General features: G+C 32.2%; 2 protein-coding genes and 1 long non-coding RNA gene across 13 annotated transcripts in view; 1 reads left to right on the top strand and 2 right to left on the bottom strand.

Annotated features, from left to right (window-relative positions):
- Positions 1-249: 249 nt before the first annotated feature.
- The window catches only part of LOC127730672 (uncharacterized), a 30,453-nt gene continuing 8,095 nt past the window's right edge, over positions 250-22,607 (bottom strand). Inside the window, exon 2 of the long non-coding RNA XR_007995214.1 lies at positions 250-584. This is a non-coding gene — a long non-coding RNA (uncharacterized LOC127730672). The remainder of the gene's footprint in view (positions 585-22,607) is intronic.
- On the bottom strand, positions 1,691-20,018 carry LOC127730656 (tRNA N6-adenosine threonylcarbamoyltransferase, mitochondrial-like). Of its 11 annotated transcripts, none has more exons than XM_052239158.1 (10): positions 19,627-20,009; positions 14,808-14,907; positions 12,155-12,249; positions 8,986-9,048; positions 8,187-8,316; positions 7,310-7,514; positions 6,378-6,526; positions 4,010-4,140; positions 3,587-3,658; positions 1,691-1,858 (listed from the first exon to the last, which is right to left on the bottom strand). In XM_052239158.1, the coding sequence occupies exons 1-10, from the start codon at positions 19,854-19,856 to the stop codon at positions 1,780-1,782; spliced, it is 1,254 nt and encodes a 417-aa protein (XP_052095118.1). In that variant the 5' UTR covers positions 19,857-20,009; the 3' UTR covers positions 1,691-1,779. The 11 variants fall into 11 exon arrangements, 10 of the variants coding, with proteins under 10 accessions (XP_052095118.1, XP_052095126.1, XP_052095123.1 ...); XR_007995209.1 differs by lacking the exon at positions 1,691-1,858 and adding an exon at positions 4,857-4,935 and having other exon boundaries at positions 19,627-20,014; XM_052239166.1 differs by lacking the exon at positions 4,010-4,140 and having other exon boundaries at positions 19,627-20,014.
- LOC127730648 (glycine--tRNA ligase-like) overlaps positions 20,148-22,607 on the top strand; it is a 29,787-nt gene continuing 27,327 nt past the window's right edge. Inside the window, exon 1 of the mRNA XM_052239147.1 lies at positions 20,148-20,432. Within this exon, the coding sequence (XP_052095107.1) occupies positions 20,202-20,432 (231 nt within the window). The 5' untranslated portion in view covers positions 20,148-20,201. The remainder of the gene's footprint in view (positions 20,433-22,607) is intronic.

The raw sequence follows: 22,607 nt of genomic DNA, 5'->3' as shown, positions 1-22,607 counted from the left end.
GTATTTTGAATGATCTGAAATTGTACCACAAGGTTCAATACCACAAGTAGAAGGTTGGGATTCATTGTGGGAGTAATTGCCCAAACTGTTCAGGAATTAGGGGCCAAAAAGGGTCTAAGACAAGCATTTTTCTAGTTTTCAGACAATAACAATAACTTGTGTTTAGATATCTCTTTTTACAAAAAGAAAATTTCTTCAAAATTATTTTTTTTGGAAAAGGGGGGGGGGGGGTAAATTTTTTTTTTGGGGGGAGGGGGTGTCAATTTTTTTCCCCTCAAGATTTAAGAAATTGTCAATTTTGCAAAAAAAAAATTGGGGGTCACAATTTATTTTGCTAATTCTTTGTATATAGTATGAAAACAGATTTACTAAGTATTGCGCAACAGCACAGTGTATTGCACAACAGCAAGAAATCTTCAATTGAATATAAATTCAAATCATACAACCAATTTCAAGTTCTTTGACTACATTTATTCTGTGTCAGAAACCTATAATGTGTCAAATATTTAATTACAATCCAAATTCAGACCTGTATCAAGCTTGAATATTGTGTCCATTTTTGCCCTAACTGTTCAGGGTTGGACCTCTGCGGTCGTATCCAGCTGCGCTCGGCGAAGCAGTTTACTTAAACTAGATACACCAATGATGATTGTGGCTAAGTTTGGTTAAATTTGGTCCAGTAGTTTCATAGAAGATTTTTGTAAAAGTTAACGGACAGCGACAACAACAGACGTCAAGTGATGATTAAAGCTCACTTGGCACTTTGGGCAAGGTGAGCTAAAAAGGAGCTTACACAGTGCTTATTTACAAATTTGCACACAAACACAGTAAATAATGAGCTTTAAGCAAGAAAACATGTGAAATAAAAATTGCAAACACACTGCACAAAAATAGCCCTTTCCTAACAGCTTCATTATACTGTTTACCCTTAGAAATAATGAATATGAACAAAGCAGATGTGGATTATACATCAATGAGAAAGCAACCAAATGATTCAAAAATAAAAAAATCCATAGTTTAAAATATGGTACCCAAAATCAAAAGGGGGAACGTTAAAATAAAAAACTAAAGGCTCTTAAAAGCCTGTATGGCTCACTTAGGTCTATATGCATCTTCAACAATGGACCCTCTCCAAAATTGTAGACTAGAATAGAATTCATGGCAAAAATATTTTTTGTTGATCTTGTATTGCTGATCATTTTTTTCTGTCTACAGTTTCTCTCTATCTTCTTTAGTTTTTGTGCAAAACACAAAAGAGGGTAAAAAAATCTTCATTTAAAGGCAATCACTCCTATAAAGACTCTAATAACTATTTCTGCAAAATTTGAGTTCTTTGTAGATCCAGCTGATCATTTTTGTTCATCCTTTGGGTCAGGTTAGCTTAAAATATTTTGACCATAACCCTGCAACATATTCTTGTGTCTGCCGCAAATCAGTGGTTGTCTATGTAATATCTGATGTTTTTATTATTTGTAGAATTTGGTGTTGGTTATCTTTGATAATTTCTGTTTACTATTTTATATTCAGGATGATCAAGAGCTTGACATATTGTATAAAGTCATGTCTATTGTTGAAGACTGTAAAATGCATATTACATATAAACCATATTTGTTCATTACATGAAACCATTTGGATAATATAAAAACCCTATATGGCAAATGACATTTCATTGTAGGAAGCAAACAATCAATAAATATTTTCCTCTTTAATTGTCTACCTAAAAACATATTGTGAGTCTCTTTGATCAAATTTATGTACACGCACAACATTAATTGTATATCAGCTCTTTAATTTCAATTTTGGTAACTTTATATTCATCAATCTGACATCATCCCTTCTGTCTATTCCAAAAGGAAACCTGAAATTTTAATAAGAATATTAATGATGATATGAATATGAACCCTGCTTTGTACTAGACAGACACACTGAGCTGGGTTTTTAACTTGGTAGTTCAGAAGGTAATAGAACAGGGGAAGACAAGTCACACTAACTGGACACATTATCCAATCTTTGATCTTACTCTGAAATGCCACATGCTTATATACCAATGTTCCAGTCTCATTTGACCCAGCTGGAAACAAAACCAAGACCTCTCATGTCTTTGGATTGAAAGAGAATGGGCACACCAAAATAACTTTTATTTGCTGGAATTATGTGTAAGAAAGCTTCTCTAAAATTTGTTATTTTGCTGCAACCAATGTTTTCACCAAGGAATATGGATAGAAAACCTTAAAATAAAATCAGCAGCATTTTTCTTCAATATTGGCACAATCGTTACTATGACTTCATTAGTTTGTAAGTCGTCATGTCTAATTCATTCATATATTTTTTTATTTTTATTAATTTCCCCAATATTCATGACATTATGAGCAAATTTGAAGTAGTTCTCAAAAAGTCAATTTTCTTGTGATGAAATGGGTTTTGATGCCTTTTCTTTTACTCCATTTGAGTGACATTTCAATGAGTTGAACTAAATCTACTGACTGTACACTAAACAAGGTAATTATTTTTTCTTTTCTGTCAAAATATTTAAAGGATTAAATGCCTTCAACACCTTATTTTACAATACACCTATGCTGAATTCTAGATATCTTTTGGTTGTTTGTGTTTTGCTGTCTAATTGATGTATACCACATATCTCCTTTAAATCATATGACTCCTATATTACCTGTTCTGCATTTAGTATTATTTAACTTTAACACAAGAATAAAGTGAAACCAAATCAAGTGTAGTCTGTGCAAAAACTTTTATACCAACTAGCCGGATGCTCATTTAAAGATAATATGTCTAAACAATTTTTGAAAAATTTTCACTCGCCTGAAACTATTTGTACTAGTCAAAGGCTAAGGGCTACGGCTTGGGCTAGAGGGGTTTGGCACAGACTTCAAATGTACTCATTTCAGGCCACATAATACTGTTATATTACTTGCTCCTTCGGTATACAAAATTTAACAGCAGGTAATTTATCAAAATAGAAAAACAAAGGATATGGGATATGTACATATTTTGATAATTCATAATCAATGCAAGATCAATAACCAGATGATACCCTCAAGGACAAATAGATCGCCAGGAAAGTTTCTAAGTGAAATGTATATATCTGGATTAACATGTATTGTATAATAGCATGTCCTCAAACTGATCATGCTGCATAATATGCATTTTGTTTTAGTTACTATGACCTTGACCTCAGATTTAATAATCTCAAAACTGAAGGGATCTTTATCTCATTATATATGACCATTTATCCAAGTAAGGTTGCAATTCAATAAAAAGTATTTGATTTAGCATCCAAAAACCACATTCCTGCACAAATTTCAAAAAATAATTTTTTGTCATTATGACCTTGACTTTAGACATAGTATTCTTAAAATCTAATAGATCGTCCTCTCATTTTATGTGACCATATATCCAAGTAAGTCTGCAATCTGATATAAACTACTTGATTTAAATTCCAGAAACCCAGATTTTATCAACAGACAGGTTAAAAACTATATACCCTTGCTACATCATAGTGTGGGGTTTAAATATGAGACAGGATTCTCCAGTTAACGTGTAGACAGTTTCTTATATTACATATTCTTACTTTGGTTCAAATCGAACAGACATTGGATCCTCTGCTATTCCTTTTCCTGCCATCAGTTTCTCCATACCATTCCTTAAACATATAAACATACTTTTAATTCTCTCACAAAAGAGATAACAGAAAGGGTATAGTATCAATACAAAGTGTCTGTGGAGTGTACTTCCAATGCCATCATTGGGTCATCTCCAGCTGGCCTACATGATATATATTTAAAGATATTCAATTTCATTGGACAAATGTCATGTTATGTTGAATGGCAGGTATGTAACAAACACCTTTTTAATGATATATCTTATAACTAGTAGGTAGATAAAAAATATTGAAATTGTATCAAAAGATTTCAGTCAGGTTTTGTTCATTCAAGTTCATGTCTCTATATATATATACCGTATTAATACGTTTTTAGAAAATATTCTGACATACCAAGCTATCATTATACCATTGTCTGTACATAGATGAGGAGGAGGACAAATTAACTGACAGGAAAACATATCACAGACTTGTGTTAAGCCTCTCCTGATATACTGGTTACTGGCCACACCACCTGAAGCTACCTACAATAGAAATCATATCACAGACTTTTGTAAAGCCTTTCCTGATATACTGGTTACTGGCCACACCACCTGAAGCTACCTACAATAGAAATCATATCACAGACTTTTGTTAAGCCTCTCCTGATATACTAGTTACTGGCCATACCACCTGAAGCTACCTACAAAAGAAAACATATCACAGACCTGTGTTAGGCCTCTCCTGATATACTGGTTACTGGCCACACCACCTGAAGCTACCTACAATAGAAATCATATCACAGACTTGTGTTAGGCCTCTCCTGATATACTGGTTACTGGCCACACCACCTGAAGCTACCAATACAATAGAAAACGTATCACAGACTTGTGTTAGGCCTTTCCAGATATACTGGTTACTGGCCGCACCACCTAAAGCTACATACAATAGAAATCATATCACAGTCTTGTGTTAGGCCTCACCTGATATACTGGTTACTGGCCACACCACCTGAAGCTACCTACAATAGAAATCATATCACAGACTTGTGTTAGGCCTCTCCTGATATACTAGTTACTGGCCACACCACCTTAAGCTACCAATACAATAGAAATCATATCACAGACTTGTGTTAGGCCTTTCCTGATATACTGGTTACTGGCCACACCACCTGAAGCTACCTACAATAGAAATCATATCACAGTCTTGTGATAGGGCCTCTCCTGATATACTGGTTACTGGCCACACCACCTGAAAATACCTAAAATAGAAAACATATCACAGACTTGTGTTAGGCCTCTCCTGATATACTGGTTACTGGCCACACCACCTGAAGCTACCTACAATAGAAAACATATCACAGACTTGTGTTAAGCCTCTCCTGATATACTGGTTACTGGCCACACCACCCGAAGCTACCTACAATAGAATCATATCAAAGACTTGTGTTAGTCCTCTCCTGATATACTGGTTACTGGCCACAACACCTGAAGCTACCAATACAATAGAAATCATATCACAGACTTGTGTTAAGCCTCTCCTGATATACTGGTTACTGGCCACACCACCTGAAGCTACCTACAATAGAAATCATATCACAGACTTGTGTTAAGCCTCTCCTGATATACTGGTTACTGGCCACACCACCCGAAGCTACCTACAATAGAAATCATATCACAGACTTGTGTTAAGCCTCTCCTGATATACTGGTTACTGGCCACACCACCTGAAGCTACCAATTCAATAGAAATCATATCACAGACTTTTGTTAGGCCTCTCCTGATATACTGGTTTCTGGCCACACCATCTGAAGCTACCTACAATAGAAAACATAGTATACACTTTTGACAAATCTCATTCCTCTGGTTAAACCACTCAAAAATTAAAAATTAGAACTCAGTTATATTTGAAACTGTCCACACCACCTAGGTATCTATCATATAATACAAATCAAAGAATTACTCCAGACCTCTGATATACTGAAATATATTGAAATCATATTATAGACTTGCGTCAGTCTGATCTCTGATACTTATAACATTGTGAATCACCTGAAGTAACCTGAAAATAAAAATCATATTATAGACTTGTGTCAGTCTGATCTCTGATATTTATAACACTGTGAAGCACCTGAAGTAACCTGAAAATAAAAATCATATTATAGACTTGTGTCAGTCTGATCTCTGATACTTATAACATTGTGAAGCACCTGAAGTAACCTGAAAATAAAAATCATATTATAGACGTGTGTTATATCTTTGATTTACTGATTACATTGCTTAGCACTTGAAGCTATCTACACACGAGGCTCCTAACAGCCTGAATCACTCACCATGTAAAAAATATGCCATTTTGATAGGTCTTATTTAGTGGCATTTTTGTTGGTCTTGTATTAATGATCATTTTTACTTTTTACAGTTTATATGTTATTGAGATAAAAAAAAAAACATCATTTAATGGCAATAAATCCTTTAACTATTGTGACAATTTGGCAATGTTGACTTACTTGTAGACTTTTTTTGCTGGTCTATTTTGCTTTTAAAAATTCTCCTATAGTTTTGACAAAAATGCAAAATGGATAAAAATCTAGGCAGGGAAGCTAAGAAAATTATGAGAGTTGGTCCTAATTGGAGCCTTAGAGCTCTGGAACTGTAAGCTTACTACCAAAATCAGTATTGTATGAAGAAATATGAAATTTCTCTGTAGGATTTTAGTGTTTAACATTTCCATTACGTATAACATACTTTTACAAAGAAAAAAAAACAATTCAAACATAAATTACCAATACTCTTTTCTGTTCCGGCAACAAGCCTTTTAACTCGGAGTACATAAAGGCCCTCTGTAACTTCCTACATAAAGTATATGTCATAGCATACTGTAAAGCTGCACACACATCGGACACATTTGATAGTAGCTGGCCTTCAGGTAGGTCTGAAAAATACAACACCATTTAGATAAACAGTGTTCAAATTCTTAAAAGTGATACATTCAACTTTAAGTTTTAAATTCCAAAGAGTCAAAGGGATTAATCATTTAGAAACAAATTATTTTCTTTCCTGCATAAAGATGACAAAATGCACCAAGAACAACCTTAATCCATCAAAATAAGCCAAATTCCTATGAAATTCTTTGCGTGTTTGTGTGGTTAATAACAGTTGGGACCAAAATAGTCTAAAACTGTGAGTGAACTCACAAAAGGAGACCCCTTGCACTGTAATTCAGTACAATGTATATTGAAGTAAGTAAATTCAATTATCTCCCCTTTATATACTTAATTCACTTTTGTTTGCCGTATTATATAATATAAGTTTGTTTCCTTTCAACTCTATCAGAACAAAACTGTTTTGTTTGAGGGGGATGAGGGGTGCAAATCAGTAATTTCCAGAAAAACTAGAGGGCAATGTAGCAATTATCTGAAGGGATTGGATTTTGGTTTTGTTCTGATCTTTTAACAATGAATATCCATGGTTATAGAGACACGAGCAGTAAATTTCTCAAATGAAATTATTTTTCGCCCATTTTCACTGGCACCACAAATTCAGATTACATGACAAAAAAAAATTATGAGGGGAAACAGACAATTTTTTAATTGTGCTTCAGTATGGATAGTATTTAATCAATCACATAACAAAGATCAAACATTTGAGGGGACCTGTTGATTACAAAATATCTAAGAAATTAAAAAATCTCTATAATGATTGGTAGAAATGTTACCTTGTCTTGTTGCTTCATCATGAATCAATCTTTTGAAGTATGTCTTCAGACCAGTAAATGAGAAGTCACAATCTCTATAATGGGTCATTACATGTGGTACAGGAAATGATAATGGATTCCCATTTTCAGCCAGCATTTCTATAGCACCACCACCAGATAGACCTTCACATTGTGGCAAATTCTTCAGACATAGGCTTCTAGCTGTCTAACACAAATAAAAGTCTTTTCAAATGAATAGATGTTTAGTACAATTACCAGTAAATCCTTTTGATGTTAATTAATAAAATCTTTTTGATGAAAGAGATGAGTAAACAACTTGCATCTATTAAATCTCACACAATAGTCTTTGTGACAGATTTATTTAGTTTGATTAATTCACAATTGCCCAAGACTTTCACATATTGTTATCTCTAGACATCTTTTGACATTTTGTGTTATCAAATTTATGTATACACCCAAATCTCCATTTTTTTTGCATTACTATTTGTTAACTCTACATATAACTATCAACTGCATTCCGTGAGAATGTTCACTGTACATAGCTAAAAAAATAGCTGTACCTAGTGATCACAGATACACATGCAATTATAAATGTATTTCTAAATATCATTTTTTAAAAGAACCCAAAAAATGTATTTCGAAGAAAAGTATAAATTATTCTTAGATTTCTCTCAATTTTTGAAATTTAAAAATATTTTCAAAATTTAAACCAACATGATGCATTCTTATAAATTCTGCAAGATATCCAAGGTGGTTGCCCTTAAAAACTAAGTCTGCCCTAACAGTTTATTAATACAATTAAATACAACATTAATATAGCTTTAACAATACTATGCATTTTTTGTATGAATACACATAATAAATGTAATAGTTTTACCTTGTCAATGCAGTCTCCTGGAGCCTCATCCAGACTTGTACCTAACATATCAAAATCATCAATATCATTAGCTACAGCCAGCAGACAATGCCCTCCGCTCATCAGGAAAACAAGATACGGAAAATCAACCCTACAAAATCATCAATATCATATTATACTATAGTACAAATACTCTAAAACAAGTCTGAGTATATCATCAATTGACCTTTGACAAACTTCAGTACTCATCAGTAAGTTAATCTTGAATACATTTTGTCCTGTTTTATCTGTTATTTCATTGTCTTTGATATATTGATCAGGGTTAATTTTATACCGCCACATACAGTGTGTACATGTGCCATATCAGGCATGAAAATAAAAAACAAAACAAAACATCTTACTGGGATGCTTGTTCTCACAAGCAACGAAGATTCTTAATATAATCCATGATGAAAGGTGAAAATATTTTGCCGAGATGACTATTTTTTAAATGTTAATTTCATTTGCTGCTAATAAAAGTGAATGAACTGAAAGAAAAGGTGTAAGCTGAAAGTCATGACCAGCTATCCCATATTATCCAAAATATGTTCAAAATAAATATTTAGGCTATCTAATTCATTTGCAAGAAATTCATAGAAAAGGTTCTTTCTCAGCATCTTGTGAATTTTAAAACAGCTCTATGTAAATTTTTAAACTCCCAGAGTAAAAAGTTATGAAAAAGGTAAAAAAAAAAATCCCTTCTAATTTATAGAAATGAGTGTAAGTTACATGCTTGATTTTCAGTCTTGTGCTTTTGGAACAAGTGTGGTCTCAAACTTACTTCTTTAGTAATCTGACTGTCAAAGCATGAGCCTCCATATGGTGTATTGGTATCATTGGTTTACTGAAATACAGCAAGCATTGGGTAAGTTTTAATGTAAATCATAAACAAAACTAAACAATAGATCTCTAGATTTCTGGTTTATTGCAATACTTTCTTCACATTTATACAACTTCATATTTTCAGAAGTATTTGTCATTTTTTAATTTTCAGATACTTTTTTGTTGTTTCAGTTTCATTTTTATAAGTAATATGGCACAACCTAACAGGGAAAAGGCAACATTTTCATGGTCACGACAAGAGACTGTAAAAAAAAAATGTAACATAAAATAATTAAACCAACACAAAGGAGGTTATTTTCTGATCTCCATGATCAGGCTGACAGGCAGTTTGTTGATTCTGACTGAATATTCTCACTCTCTCTCTGATGAATTAAATTGTTTCTGTCAGGTACAAGTTAATTGTTACCAAGTCTCATTTTCATCATCACCTAAAGTACACAGCGATAGTAACCCATAAATTGATGCTTTCAATTTACCATGTTCCAAGAGTTAAACCTGCAATGTTGGCATTATTTACTTGTGTGTTAGTTGTTTTGTTGAACTGTTTTTTTTTAAAGTGCTGTATTTGACCCATACTTTCTGTATAATGTTATAGTTTAACAAGTAAATATCTAATAATAACATATTGGTCAGCATCAAGTAAACGCTTCAGTGAACAGAGCTATTATCTTCGTATATATTATATGTAATGACTGATGATATGATATCAGAACCATACATAGGAAATAATGTAAATAAAAATAATTGTGTAATACAGATTAAAGCAAAGGAAATATCTAATACAAATGTAATAACAAATGTATCAATTTCACTATCAGCACTTATCCAACAACATGTGATCCTATACTAACATATTCATTGATCGGGTATAAAAAATCCAGTGTCAGACCATTCGTATATAATTTTTTTCCCCTTCTTGACTTGTTTCCCCATTTCATTACTTATTTAACTTTAAGCCAATAGAATCTTAGCCACAACTATAAGCAACCAATTAGAACTGACTGTTGTTTAGTAATAATTTCAAGATGGCGTGTATATCGATTGAATGTAATAGATAAGCCCACTGATGCAAAGCAAAATATAATGGAGTTAAATGTTAACAAAGAACTGAATTAAATTGAGTGAAAATATGGGTTTTTCACACTGAAAAGCTGCAACACAAAAGACCCTTCCAATTTTGCTAAATTGCAATTTTTTTTATGTCACACTGTACCCTGAAATTGATCCACATATGTTAAAATTTTTAGCTTTGAAATAAGCAATCAATCATGTTCAAATCAAGTTAAAGATATGCACAGAGGAATTGATGCTACTATTACTCCAAACCTGAAATGATTGTGTTTATTGATCCAGATTTAGACTTTGATACACAAAAAAAAAATCAAAGTGCTTGTAAGCACTGAGGGGTAACGATTGCTTTAATTTATCAATAGGAAGTAAAATTAAACATTGAATTGTATGAAGCATTGGTTGTTGTTGATTCAACTACAATTATGGACAAAGGAAGATAACTCCAATTTTAAAGATTACTTTAACAATGACATCATTGATATTTTTAGAACAGATATTATATTCCTGCACCTTGCTCAAGATACTGTGGATTCATTTATTTTCGTGGGTATCAATTTTCGTGGATAGAGAAAAAAAGACGTTTCGTGGTATACGTAAATTCGTGGATCGCTGATTACAAAAAAAAAAAAATCAGATACGTAATTCGTGGATTTCTTTTTGATTTTGGAGATCATATAACCTCCTTGGTTTAATCAATAATAAAACAAACAAAAAAGAAGGAATTCATTGAAAAAGTTTTGAATTGTCAAAATCCTCGCTTGGTCATTCTAGGTTTAAGTGTTCATTGAAAACTTCTATTACAATAATGGACAGAGACAACTAATTATTTGTTTGTTTTACAATTTATAAATTCTTGTCGGAATTTTATAAGGCATTCAAAACTCTATGATTGAAAGCTCATTTCCCTAATCACGATATAATTAACAGTCATATAAGTAAAAGGTGTGAAAATAAATGTTCCTGTCATAAACAATATTACCTACGGGCAATATCCCCGTACTTAATCCTATTGATTTTTTATCACCAGTACACAAAACTATGACACGGTAATTAACAACTTGCAGTTATTTTCCATGAACAGTTTTAATCAATTTCAAAAAGTAAATTATTACCGATATTCGATATATTTATTATTGATTTAATCAAAATACTTGTATCTTCTTTCAATAAAAACACGTGTTATGTTACAATGTTTATCGCTAGTCAACACTATACTAGAACAGCATAACATAACCGGAAATAAACATCCGACTCCATACACATTTCTCGGGACTATTCTTCGTTGAATTCTTAAATTCGTGGTTCGCTGTGACCCATGAAACCCACGAAAATTGGTATACCACGAATAAAAATGAATCCACAGTATGTAATATTCTTGACAAGTGTAACATCATTTTGTAACTGGAATATCTGAGCATATATTTCATTGATAGATTTCTGGAAATGTTCATGGATAGGATGTTTAAAATGTTATGATCTATGCACTATATTTTGTGTATCTCAAAAGTAGTGATCAACCTTGGAAGATTTAGACATCAAGTCAGTACCATAGGGTTTTGATTGCATTTCATGTAATCTATACCCAAAAACTGCTTGTTGTGACATAATTTTTTAATGGACTTTTGTTTCTAGATTAAACATATGTGCACTGGTAAAATTATTCCACTATGACTTGTAATCTAAATTCAAAATGTAATCATTCATTCATGCCTAAAATGTAGACTGAGGAGCCATGCCCTTTTCTAATGGACCTTTGTCATTATTTGAGATCCTTACAAAACATGATTTCATTATGAATTGTAATTCCATAGATCTGGACTTTGATGTAAAATTTTAATACAGAATCATTCATGTGTAAAACCTAGGCTGAGGCGACAGTTTTTTCAATGGACCTTCAAAACTATCAACAAATCTCATGTGTACTAGCCTTCATCTAGCAGTTGATAAGATCTGGATCATAATAAAAAAGTTATCATGGAAAAAAAAAAAAAAATCATTTCTTAATTGTTTTGGAAAGGGAAATTAAAAACCAATACCTTGATTTCTCTACTAATTCTTTGGCATATTCCAAGCCTACTCTTAATGACAGAGCAAGTCCTGGTTTATTAGTAACTGCAATAGCCTCAAGATCCTGCAAGAAAAACAAAATTATCTATATAATGTTCAACAACATGTCAGATTTTAAGATATTCTATCATAAGTGCATAAGTCAAGCTAATTCTTTACAATGTACTGTTCTTTTTTTACAACTGTCACTCAAAAGCTGGAGCATAAAGCACTATTCATGTCAGTCACTCTCTTTTTCTGAAGTAGAACAGTTGTCTGGACTATTTTCATTTTGCCTGTAGATGTTGAACAGATTTTTAGCTCACCTGGCTCTTCTAGAGAACCACTAAATGGAATGAAACCAGACATGACATGAATGTTCCTTATGAGGTGCTGACCAGGTGTTGTTACTATGTAGCTGATCCATCATCCAAGATGGCCACCAGCTGGGGACTTCGTTTAACATAGGACCCTATGGACAATACATACAAATGTCTTCTTCTAGAGAACCACTGAATGGAATGAAACCAAACATGGCATGAATGTTCCTTATGAGGTGCTGACCAAGTGTTGTTACTTTGAAGCCGATCCATCATCCAAGATGGCCACCAAAGAGGGACTTAGTTTAACATAGGACCCTATGGTAGATACATACAAATGTCTTCTTTTAGAGAACCATTGAATGGAATGAAATAAAACATGGCATGAATGTTCCTTATGAGGTGCTGACCAAGTGTTGTAACTTTGTAGGCGATCCATCATCCAAGATGGCCGCCAGCGGGGGACTTAGTTTAACATAGGACCCTATGGGAAATACATCAAATATTTTCTTTTAGAGAACCACTGAATGGAATGAAACCAAACATGGCATGAATTTTCCTAATGAGGTGCTGACCAAGTGTTGTTACTTTGTAGCCAATCAATCATCCAAGATGGCTGCCAACGGGGAACTTAGTTTAACAAAGGACCCTATGTGAAATACATACAAAAGTCTTCTTTTGAAGAACCGCTGAATGGAATGAAACCAAGCATGGTAGAAATGTTCCTTATGAGGTGCTAACCAAGTGTTGTTATTTTGTAGCAAATCCATCAACCAAGATGGCTGCCAATGGGGGACTTAGTTTAACAAAGGACCCTATGGGAAATATATACAAATTTTTTCTTCTAGAAAACCACTTAATGGATTGAAACCAAACATTGTATGAATGTTTCTTTTGAGGTGCTGACCAAGTGTTGTTACTTTGTAGCTGATTTGTCATTGTCCTTATAAAGTCATTTTCTACAATTTCAATGAATTTATTGGTAATTTCTGTAAACTTTACAAAAGTCTTCTGCTTTTGATTAAATTACGGGACCAATGTTAAACCAAATTTGGCCTCAATCATTATTAGGGTATCTGTTATCATTTTAATCTATTTTTACAAGATTTCCAAAACCAAAGTAGAATCAGGTGAGCGACACAGGCTCTTGAGAGTCTCTAGTTAGGTTACAATTTCCCTTTTCAGTTTGAATCACCTTTTTGCGCAGAATTATAGTCCTCAGTAATTGGGCAGCAGGTAGGGAATTCATATCATTCCATCACATCTAGTTTCATAAATAAATGACAGTCCAAAGAAAACAAGACATTTTATATATGTTGGATGAAAATATCAGTGCCAATACAAAAGTAACAAAAGAAAGTTTTAATAGTACTGAGTTTTACAGCTACTAAATCAGTGTAGAATTAATAAATACTAACTGAAAGCATTTTTAATGTACCTTTCTTATACTAGACAGAAAAGAATAAAGTTACAAAGGCATTAGATTGGACATGCTAAATGTTTCACTTGCTTGATTTAAATGAATAATATGTTGAAAATCTTGGGAGATCAAGGTCTTACTGTAACTGTTGTTCAAATGTTTTAGTTTTGTATTCCACTGTAAGTACAGGGCAAATTATGAGGCTTTGTTAAATTTCTTTGGTCACAAAAGTCTGCAATTTTTTTTATGTGTTCCTCAATGCACTGATGTAGCATTATTTACATCCTCTAAAGAACTCCACTCAAACAGGCACTAAGGCCATCTTGAATTTGCAATGAGGTGAGGTTTTGCTTCCTAATGAAGAACTTAAAGTGACTTTATGATGAAGTTAAGAAATAAAAGTGTTGTTCCTTTGCTTTGTGTTTTGTGACCTGTGTGTAGGTGGCATGAATAAAAACACCATATCCCTTTCATTTCATTATGTTATGGTATAATATTAAAAAATTAAAATGTGATTTTATTTATAGTAATATTTATCCTTACATTTAGACTAGATGGTTAAATACTCAACATATTGTAAAGAGACCCTGTCTATTGTTGAATATTGAATGTTGACTTCTAAATGTCTTTTGGTTATTGGTATCATTGGGTTACTGTCACATTGACATATATCCCACATCTCCTTTTATTCATGTATGTTAGCTTGGCCACATATTAAGAGTTAAAGAGTGTAGGAGTCAAGAGTTGTTTTGAACAGTAAACACTGAATTATGACCCTTGTATTGAACATCAAACCTTTTATTACATATGTACATTGTAGGTTGGAACATCAATTTAGATTTTATATTAACCAAACATGATCAACAAACCTTAAGTCACTACTGTGTGATTGGTTCAATTTACCTGCAATACAACATTGGCAGACTTCAAAGCCTCCTGAACAACTGTGTCAATATTTTCCCTGTGTAAATCCTGTGCCACTGAAGGTATTATTCCACCATGACTATCAAGAAGAAAATCTTCATTAAATGATTATGTTCATATATAATTTGTAAAAGTAAATCATGCATTTCTTTTCTAACATTATAACTTTTAACTGATGTAAATAATGAATTCATTTTTGACCCATTACTTGCAATAGAGCAAAAAACATAAGTTTTGCATTTATTCATTTATTGAATTATTTATTGAATATCTTTGAACACCACTAGTACTGGAGCAGAAATAACTACATACATGTATATATACCAATTTCTAGTTAGTCCACCACTGAAATAATAATAATAAATGTTCCTGTATTTTTATTGGCATCACAACAGACAAAATTTGACATTACAGACCAAAAGTGATTGTTTTGTTGATGACATAAGGTAAATTGGTGCAAAAATGAGGTCATTCACTCAGTAAAATTCCAGAAAATCCAAATTGATATATAAAAGGTGAAAGTGATTTTTTACACATGTAATATCTAGTTAATGTGTCATTCATTCCAATCTGATAATAATAAGGACTGCTAACTCAACATGAAGTTTTGTATGTGAGTCAAGTATGCTCCCTTAAATTTAATAATCAACCAAGGCCACACTTGTGTAATCACAACATGTTTCAAACCCTAAAACTAATCTTCGATGTTTACCAAGATTCTTAAAAAAAAAATCACTAATTTGCATTATCACGTAATTTTTAAGCATCACAGCAGAAAAATAAGGCCAACTGGCACAAAATGAGGTCAGTTGCAGTAAAATAGCACGAAATAAAAGAAAAAATGCATTAATTAGCATGCCACATTGAAAACTTTAAATGCTGTTACAATATTGTGAAGTATAAAACATATTCCTTTTGACTCAAATAGCACAAACTCAAAATACGTGTATTACTAATCCAAATAATTATGACTTCTTGAGAGGTTTCATTTTTTGCTATGATGATTCCTACTCATAGTTATTTGGTTATGGTTCCATAGCTATTGCCAAAGATATTAGAAAATACTTTTAGAACATGGTAATATTCCAATGGTGCTGACTACGATTACATTGAAAATGTAACAATAAGGGACTAATTACCAGAATGCAAGGTTGGAAATTGATAAATTACAAGCATAGGTTGCATAACAATAACGTTTGTGTCTACCGTTACATTACGTCAATGCATTTCAATGTAGGTAATATCATTAACATATAATTTGAAAATCCATTTGTTCTAAATTAATTCAATACATGTGATTCAATGTTTGAAATTTTTCACCCAAGAAAAAATGGTAATGGGAATAACTTCTTCCATTGTTCAAAGTATCCGGGATATAAGTGACAGTAAGGCCAAGGGTTGAAAAACTCATCAGATACCAGACTCATTTGATTCTGTGACACTCGAATCAAAAAAATTAAAAAGCCAAATAAAGTAGGAAGTTAAAAGTATTAAGAAAAAAATATTCTGTAAGTGCAATACATAGAGGAGATCCCTATTCTTCTAAACATCCAACCATTGAACTTTATTCTTTGCCTTTGACACTACTAAATTAAATTTAAACAGTAGTATTATCTTGATGAACATTAAAACAATTAATACTTTAAAAAAACTATTTAAACATTATTTATTGAAATGTAAGAATTATTATAATATTAAATAATTATGATAACCAAGCATATCGGAGAATTTAGCAACAAGACTATATATATGCTGTTTAATAGCCCGGGGTACACTATTTTATACAGGTATGCATAATTTATCATACTAATGTTCCCGCCAACATTCATGACATTATTGTTTATTTACATAATACTCAATTTTTTTTTACCTAGGTCATTTACCAATCCAGTGAATGAGTTGCAATGCATGATGGACTACTACCTGTTTCCAATATACAGAGAACACATGTGTCCCAGTCTATTTATCCATTTATATAACAAATTATTCAGGATGGTAAATTAGACTTATTTTAATGAAATTACTTATATAGCAGTTCAAGTTAAAAAGTCAACATCTTTCTTTAATCTCTGACTCATGATGCTTTGCAGCTTGTAATTCTTCATGTCAAGTATGCTTTCTGTGCCATATTCTCTTCCCATTGATTATAAAAGAGTATTGTTTTTGTAAAGACATAACTATACATTATTTGAAAATTCCTTATACAAATAGTATCATGTAACCAATTAATCTAACTTAAGTTTTAAAGAGCTCAAAGGAAATTTACTGTCCAATAGACACTTTACTATCAATTCCACATGAAATGAATGCACAAGTATACTTGTAACAATAGACAAAGCCTATCCTTTCTAACTTTGACCATGTTTGACAAGACGAATAAGAAGTTGAATGCTGAAGCCAGTGAATTTTTTTTAAAATCTGAGCATCCAAATTGAAGATTATGCTACAAATGTATATAGACATTACATGTGTTACAGTAGATGAACAAAATAATCAAACATGAGATTCCCGGAAACAATACAAAATGACACTTTTCAACCAAATTTCATATGTTTTTAAGTGATTGTAAACTCATTGTGTCATTTGGCAAATTTCTTAGGGGCATGTTTACATTTTGCATTTTGGAAAGTACAATGCAATGTGTTCTGACATCAGACAACCTGTTAAAGTTGTAATAAATTAACAAAATCGAAATATAACCATAGACTCTGAGATGAAGAACAGAAATATAAGCACTGTTCCTTTGCTTTTTGTGTTTTTGCTGTGCATGAACTGATTTTGTGTCATAGATGGATATCCCATATCCTTTGTTTTTCTATTATAGACACAAATATTATTGTTTCATCCCTTATTAATCTGTTCCCAACCGGACCTTGCATTTCGGCAATTGGTATCGGGTCAATGTTCACACCCATAACAGATTCATTTTTATTCAAATACAGGTTGAATTATTAGATGTTTTTTGATACATATATTTAAATATTTATAGTGAATAAAAATTCGTGAATTGGTTTTATTGTTATGTGTTCAAAAATCTTGATTGTTGTTATAACTAGCTTTGGTGTAGTTACCTTGATCTTTTTGATTTCTAATAGTGCATGCTTTGAATGATTGTGTGAGCTTAACATTTATTATTCAAATTGTTAATGTTCATGATTGCTTCAAGCTTTTCTGAACATGAAAATAAATGCTCTGTGGATTCAAACCCTGAATTAATAGTCTCAGAATGTTTAATTGAAAGTGTCATGCATCATCAAACATATAAATGGAACGTATAGCTGAGATGCAACACCATCGAGTTTGATAGTAGTTCCGTATCTTCCCCCTTTCTTTTACAAATCTTAAGTGAATGAACTTGGCCTTTGATCATCATGACATTATTCATTTCGTCAAAATAATTCTCAAAAACACTAAAAGAAACCTGTTTACATTTTTAGAATGTCACTTTATTTTCAAACAGTTAAAAAAAAGGCAGTGTCTGTGTGTACCCACATGCGGGTACATTCCCCGGTACAAATAGTCAAATTGCCATTCATAGGCTACGCGTACCCACATCCGGTTTTATAATAAAATGCCATCGGATCGGGAATGAAACATGAAATTATACGGAATTTGTCACAATTAGTGAATAAATTGATTAAAACTACTCAGAATTTTTATAAATATTTATATATAGGTAAGTGAACAGTTTTTCTCAGTTAATAAATATTCTTAAAATGGAAGAGACTGATATACATGTGAGGAAGACATTTCAAAGTTATCATGAATTGGAACAATTTGTTCAGAACTATCAGTCGATTAATTTTATACAATTGTATAAAAGAAACTCGGAGTCAATTGCAGCTGCAGAGAAAAAAAGAACTGGAAACACAAAAATTAAAGAGGAATTAAAGTTTATCAGAATAAATTTTTCCTGTATTCACGGTGGCAAAAAATTCCAAACAAGTTCGACAGGAAAAAGACCTAATACAAGGTATTTGTTTTAAATTGTAGTTTTAAATCGAATTTGCCATGTTTCATTCATTAGTCAAGTTTATTTTTTTTTATGTCGAATACTTCTAGTTTTTCTATTGTAAACCGTTCATGATATTAAGGATATGTCTACTTTCGGTACTTTCCAAATGGAATGTCCTTTCCGTTTTAAACTTGGCGTAACTAAAGATGGACAAAACCTTATTGTGAGGGAATCACACAGTTCTCACAATCATGTTTATTTAACCATCTTTCTAGACAAAGGAAACTAGATGACCATACACTAGAAGGTGTAATTATATATGCAAATATATATATGTATAATATAAAAGTATTAATTTTTATCATGTTTTTCTTTTACAGGGACTGTACAGTTTCATTTTCCATCAGTGTGCATTTAATTTGCAATGTTTATTATGTATCATTATCTAATAAATACTATTTGTAATTTTATTTTTCATACTATTCACTTGTTCTACACGAAATCCCCATATTATCGATAATTTCCGTATATATTTCACGTTTCATTCTAATGTGAACATGATTTTGGGCAAACTGATACGGATTCTCGGCAATCAGTCTTAAACATGAACAATATTTTTTCGACATAATCGTAGCCATATCATGCATCATACATCTTATCACTATTTGTCCGCCATTACTGGACATCACAAAAGTTCCCGTAAAATTTGGAATGGAAAAGTGATTGTTGTATGACGTCAAAAGTTCAAGCGGACAGATTCTCGGGTCAAGCGGGAATAGCGATAAGGTGTATTGTGCCATATTTTGCGATTGTCCCTATTTGATAACCATAAGGACTGCTTACTCCACATGAACTTTTGTTTGGGAGTTCAGTGCATCCCCAAGTATGTTTCCTTTATCATCAACCACGGCAGCACCCGTGTCATCACAACTTGTTTCAATCCCAAGAACTAATCTTGGATGTGTTCCAACCTTCCTAAGGGAAATAACTCGAACACCTGCATCAAGTGTTTTGTTTTTCTTCGCATTTCCTATAATATTTCTGAGATATGTTAGTCTACTGAATGTAAACATTTTATGGAAATAATCTGGAATAATTATCTAGTGCTGTCTAAATAATTTCATGCCGGTTTCGGTTCATGGGCGCAGACATCTTGGAAATCTGAAATTGTGACCCGTGAGGGATTTACGTAAAGAAGAAGAGGGGAAGAATAAGATAAATAAAAGAACATGAAAACTAATAACAAATAAATTAAACACTTTAAACATTGTTTCAATATTGTGAATTGATAAAACATATTCCTTTTACTATTATAATCATGATTTTTGCTACAAAAAAGTTGTTAAATTGAAAATTTCCTTTTGATTCTCACTGTTGAACTTCCGGTTCCGTGGCAATTGCATCATGACGAAATCTCTATGAAACAACTATTTTCTTGTGTCTTTAAGATAAGCAGGAGGTTTACTGGCGCGATTTTAGGAGATCTTAATAGACGCACCATACATCTAAGTGTTCCGTGCATTTGTAATTCTAAAAATCAGAAGAAGCTATTTGGGAAAAAGTTACAGCATATGGTACAGATGATGGCACTGACAGATCCAGAAATTGAGAAAATTTTGCAGCCTTTTAGACAGCAAGTTAAAGAACAGGTGACAAATCACCTTTCTCTCATCACTTGTTTCTTTTTTTTCAAATTGTTCAGCATGGACTTGTTTACCATTATTATATTGAAAATTTTGGTTCACACAGAGTCAGAGAGTGCATAACCATGATAACTTTGCATTTAACACATGTAAAAATTATATATCATTGAGAGATATTTTGGGTACAAGTCAAATCAACACCTGGTGAAAGTAGCATAAAGTCTCCTGCATCAATTGATTGTTTATTTAGAAACAATTTTAGGTATATTTTTACACAACCAGAAAATTTTTGCAGTCGTATAATGTTTATTGTTATGACTTGGTTAATGTTGTCGTCAGAAGACATTTGGTTTCTAGACAGTAACTTGAGTATAAGTGTATGGATCTCTAGGAAATTGTACCACATAGTTCCATACCACAAAAAAAGTAAAAATAACAAAAATACCAAACTCCAAGGAAAATTGAAACCAAAATTAAACTTTTTTGTTGATTTCAACAAAAATTGTAATCTTGGGGTTCTTTGATATGCTGAATCTAACCGTGTATTTAAATTTTTGATTTCTGGGCCCTGTTTTCAAATTTGTTCACATTAAGGTCCAAATGGCAAATGAATGGTCCAAAATAAAACTTTGATTTCAACAAAAATTAATATACATGTATGGGTTTTTTTGATATGCTGAATCTAAGCATGTATTTAGATTTTGGATATTAGACCATAATAGGTAAATTTCCAATATCAAATTTTTTTAAGTTCTTTAAAAGACCTCATTCATTAAGTGTCAGAAACCTATGCTTTGTCAAATATTTAATCACAATCCAAATTCAGAGCCGCGTTGCACAATTAATAGAAATTGTAAACAGAGTAATATAGTTTGAAATTTACATAGATATATGAAGATGTGGTATGAGTGCCAATGAGACAACTCTCCATCTAAGTCAAAATTTATAAAAGTAAACCATTATCATGATTATAGCTCAAAGTACGGTCTTCAACACGGAGCCTTGGCTCACACTGAACAGCAAGCTTTAAAGGGCCCCAAAAATTACTAGTGTAAAACCATTCAAACAGGAAAACCAACGGTCTAATCTATATAAAAAATTCATAAGGGTTAGCGGAACCCAGTGTCTCGCCTACTTTTGCTGTTAGTCGCAGGCTCAACAAATATGAGGAAAAAATTATTAAAAATTTTCCTCTAGATACTATCTTTTGATTATAAGAAGTTCTGATCAAGTTTGGTAAAAATCAAAGAAGGTTTATGAATCTAATAAATGTTTTAAAAACTTTAACTGCAGACTGTACATAATGTTAACTGGAATAAAACTAAGTCCATTTATAAGTAAAATACGGATAAACAGGATTTTTTTTTTAACAAAATTTACTTTTGAATACTATCTAATGATCACAAACAAGCTTCTATCCAAGTGTGGTACAAATCCAGGATAGTTTAAGAAAGTTATTAAAATTTGAAAACTTTAACCACAGAGTGAATGTTATGATAACTGGCAGAAAAACTAAGTCCATATATGAGTAAAATACAGATAAACAGGATTTTTGTTTTACAAAATTTTCTTCTGGATACTATCTTATGATTATAAACAAGCTTCTGTCCAAGTTTGGTACAAATCTAGGATAGTTTAAGAAAGTTATTAAAATTTGAAAAACTTTAACCACAGAGTGAATGTAATGTTAACTGGCAGAAAAACTAAGTCCATATATGAGTAAAATACAGATAAACAGGATTTTTGTTTTACAAAATTTTCTTCTGGATACTATCTTATGATTATAAACAAGCTTCTGTCCAAGTTTGGTACAAATCTAGGATAGTTTAAGAAAGTTATTAAAATTTGAAAAACTTTAACCACAGAGTGAATGTAATGTTAACTGGCAGAAAAACTAAGTCCATTTATGAGTAATATACGGATAAACAGGATTTTTTTTGGTACAAAATTTACTTCTGGATACTATCTTATATTCATAAACAAGCTTCTGTCAAAGTTTGGTTGAAATGCAGGATAGTTTAAGAAAGTTATTAAAATTTGAAAAACTTTAACCACAGAGTGAATATTTGTGGACGCTGCCGCCGCCGACACCTATGACGCCGCCAACACCGATGACGCCGACAGAATGTAGGATCGCTATGTCTCGCTTTTGCGACAAAAGTCACAGGCTCGATAAAAACG

The sequence above is a fragment of the Mytilus californianus genome, unplaced genomic scaffold (genome assembly GCF_021869535.1).
Source record: "Mytilus californianus isolate M0D057914Y unplaced genomic scaffold, xbMytCali1.0.p SCAF_2, whole genome shotgun sequence".
Taxonomy (NCBI): domain Eukaryota; kingdom Metazoa; phylum Mollusca; class Bivalvia; order Mytilida; family Mytilidae; genus Mytilus; species Mytilus californianus.
The sequence above is the reverse complement of the archived record's forward strand: the minus strand, read 5'-3'. Positions and strand labels throughout refer to the sequence as shown.

What these genes read in the sequence shown, in the direction of transcription:
- LOC127730656 (XM_052239158.1), bottom strand. Translation starts at nt 19,856, where the DNA reads ATGTTTACATTCAGTAGACTAACATATCTCAGAAATATTATAGGAAAT. An exon ending in CTGCCAATGTTGTATTGCAG is followed by an intron (nt 12,250 to 14,807) that starts GTAAATTGAACC and finishes TTTTTCTTGCAG; the next exon opens with GATCTTGAGGCTATTGCAGT. An exon ending in ACAGTCAGATTACTAAAGAA is followed by an intron (nt 8,317 to 8,985) that starts GTAAGTTTGAGA and finishes ATGATTTTGTAG; the next exon opens with GGTTGATTTTCCGTATCTTG.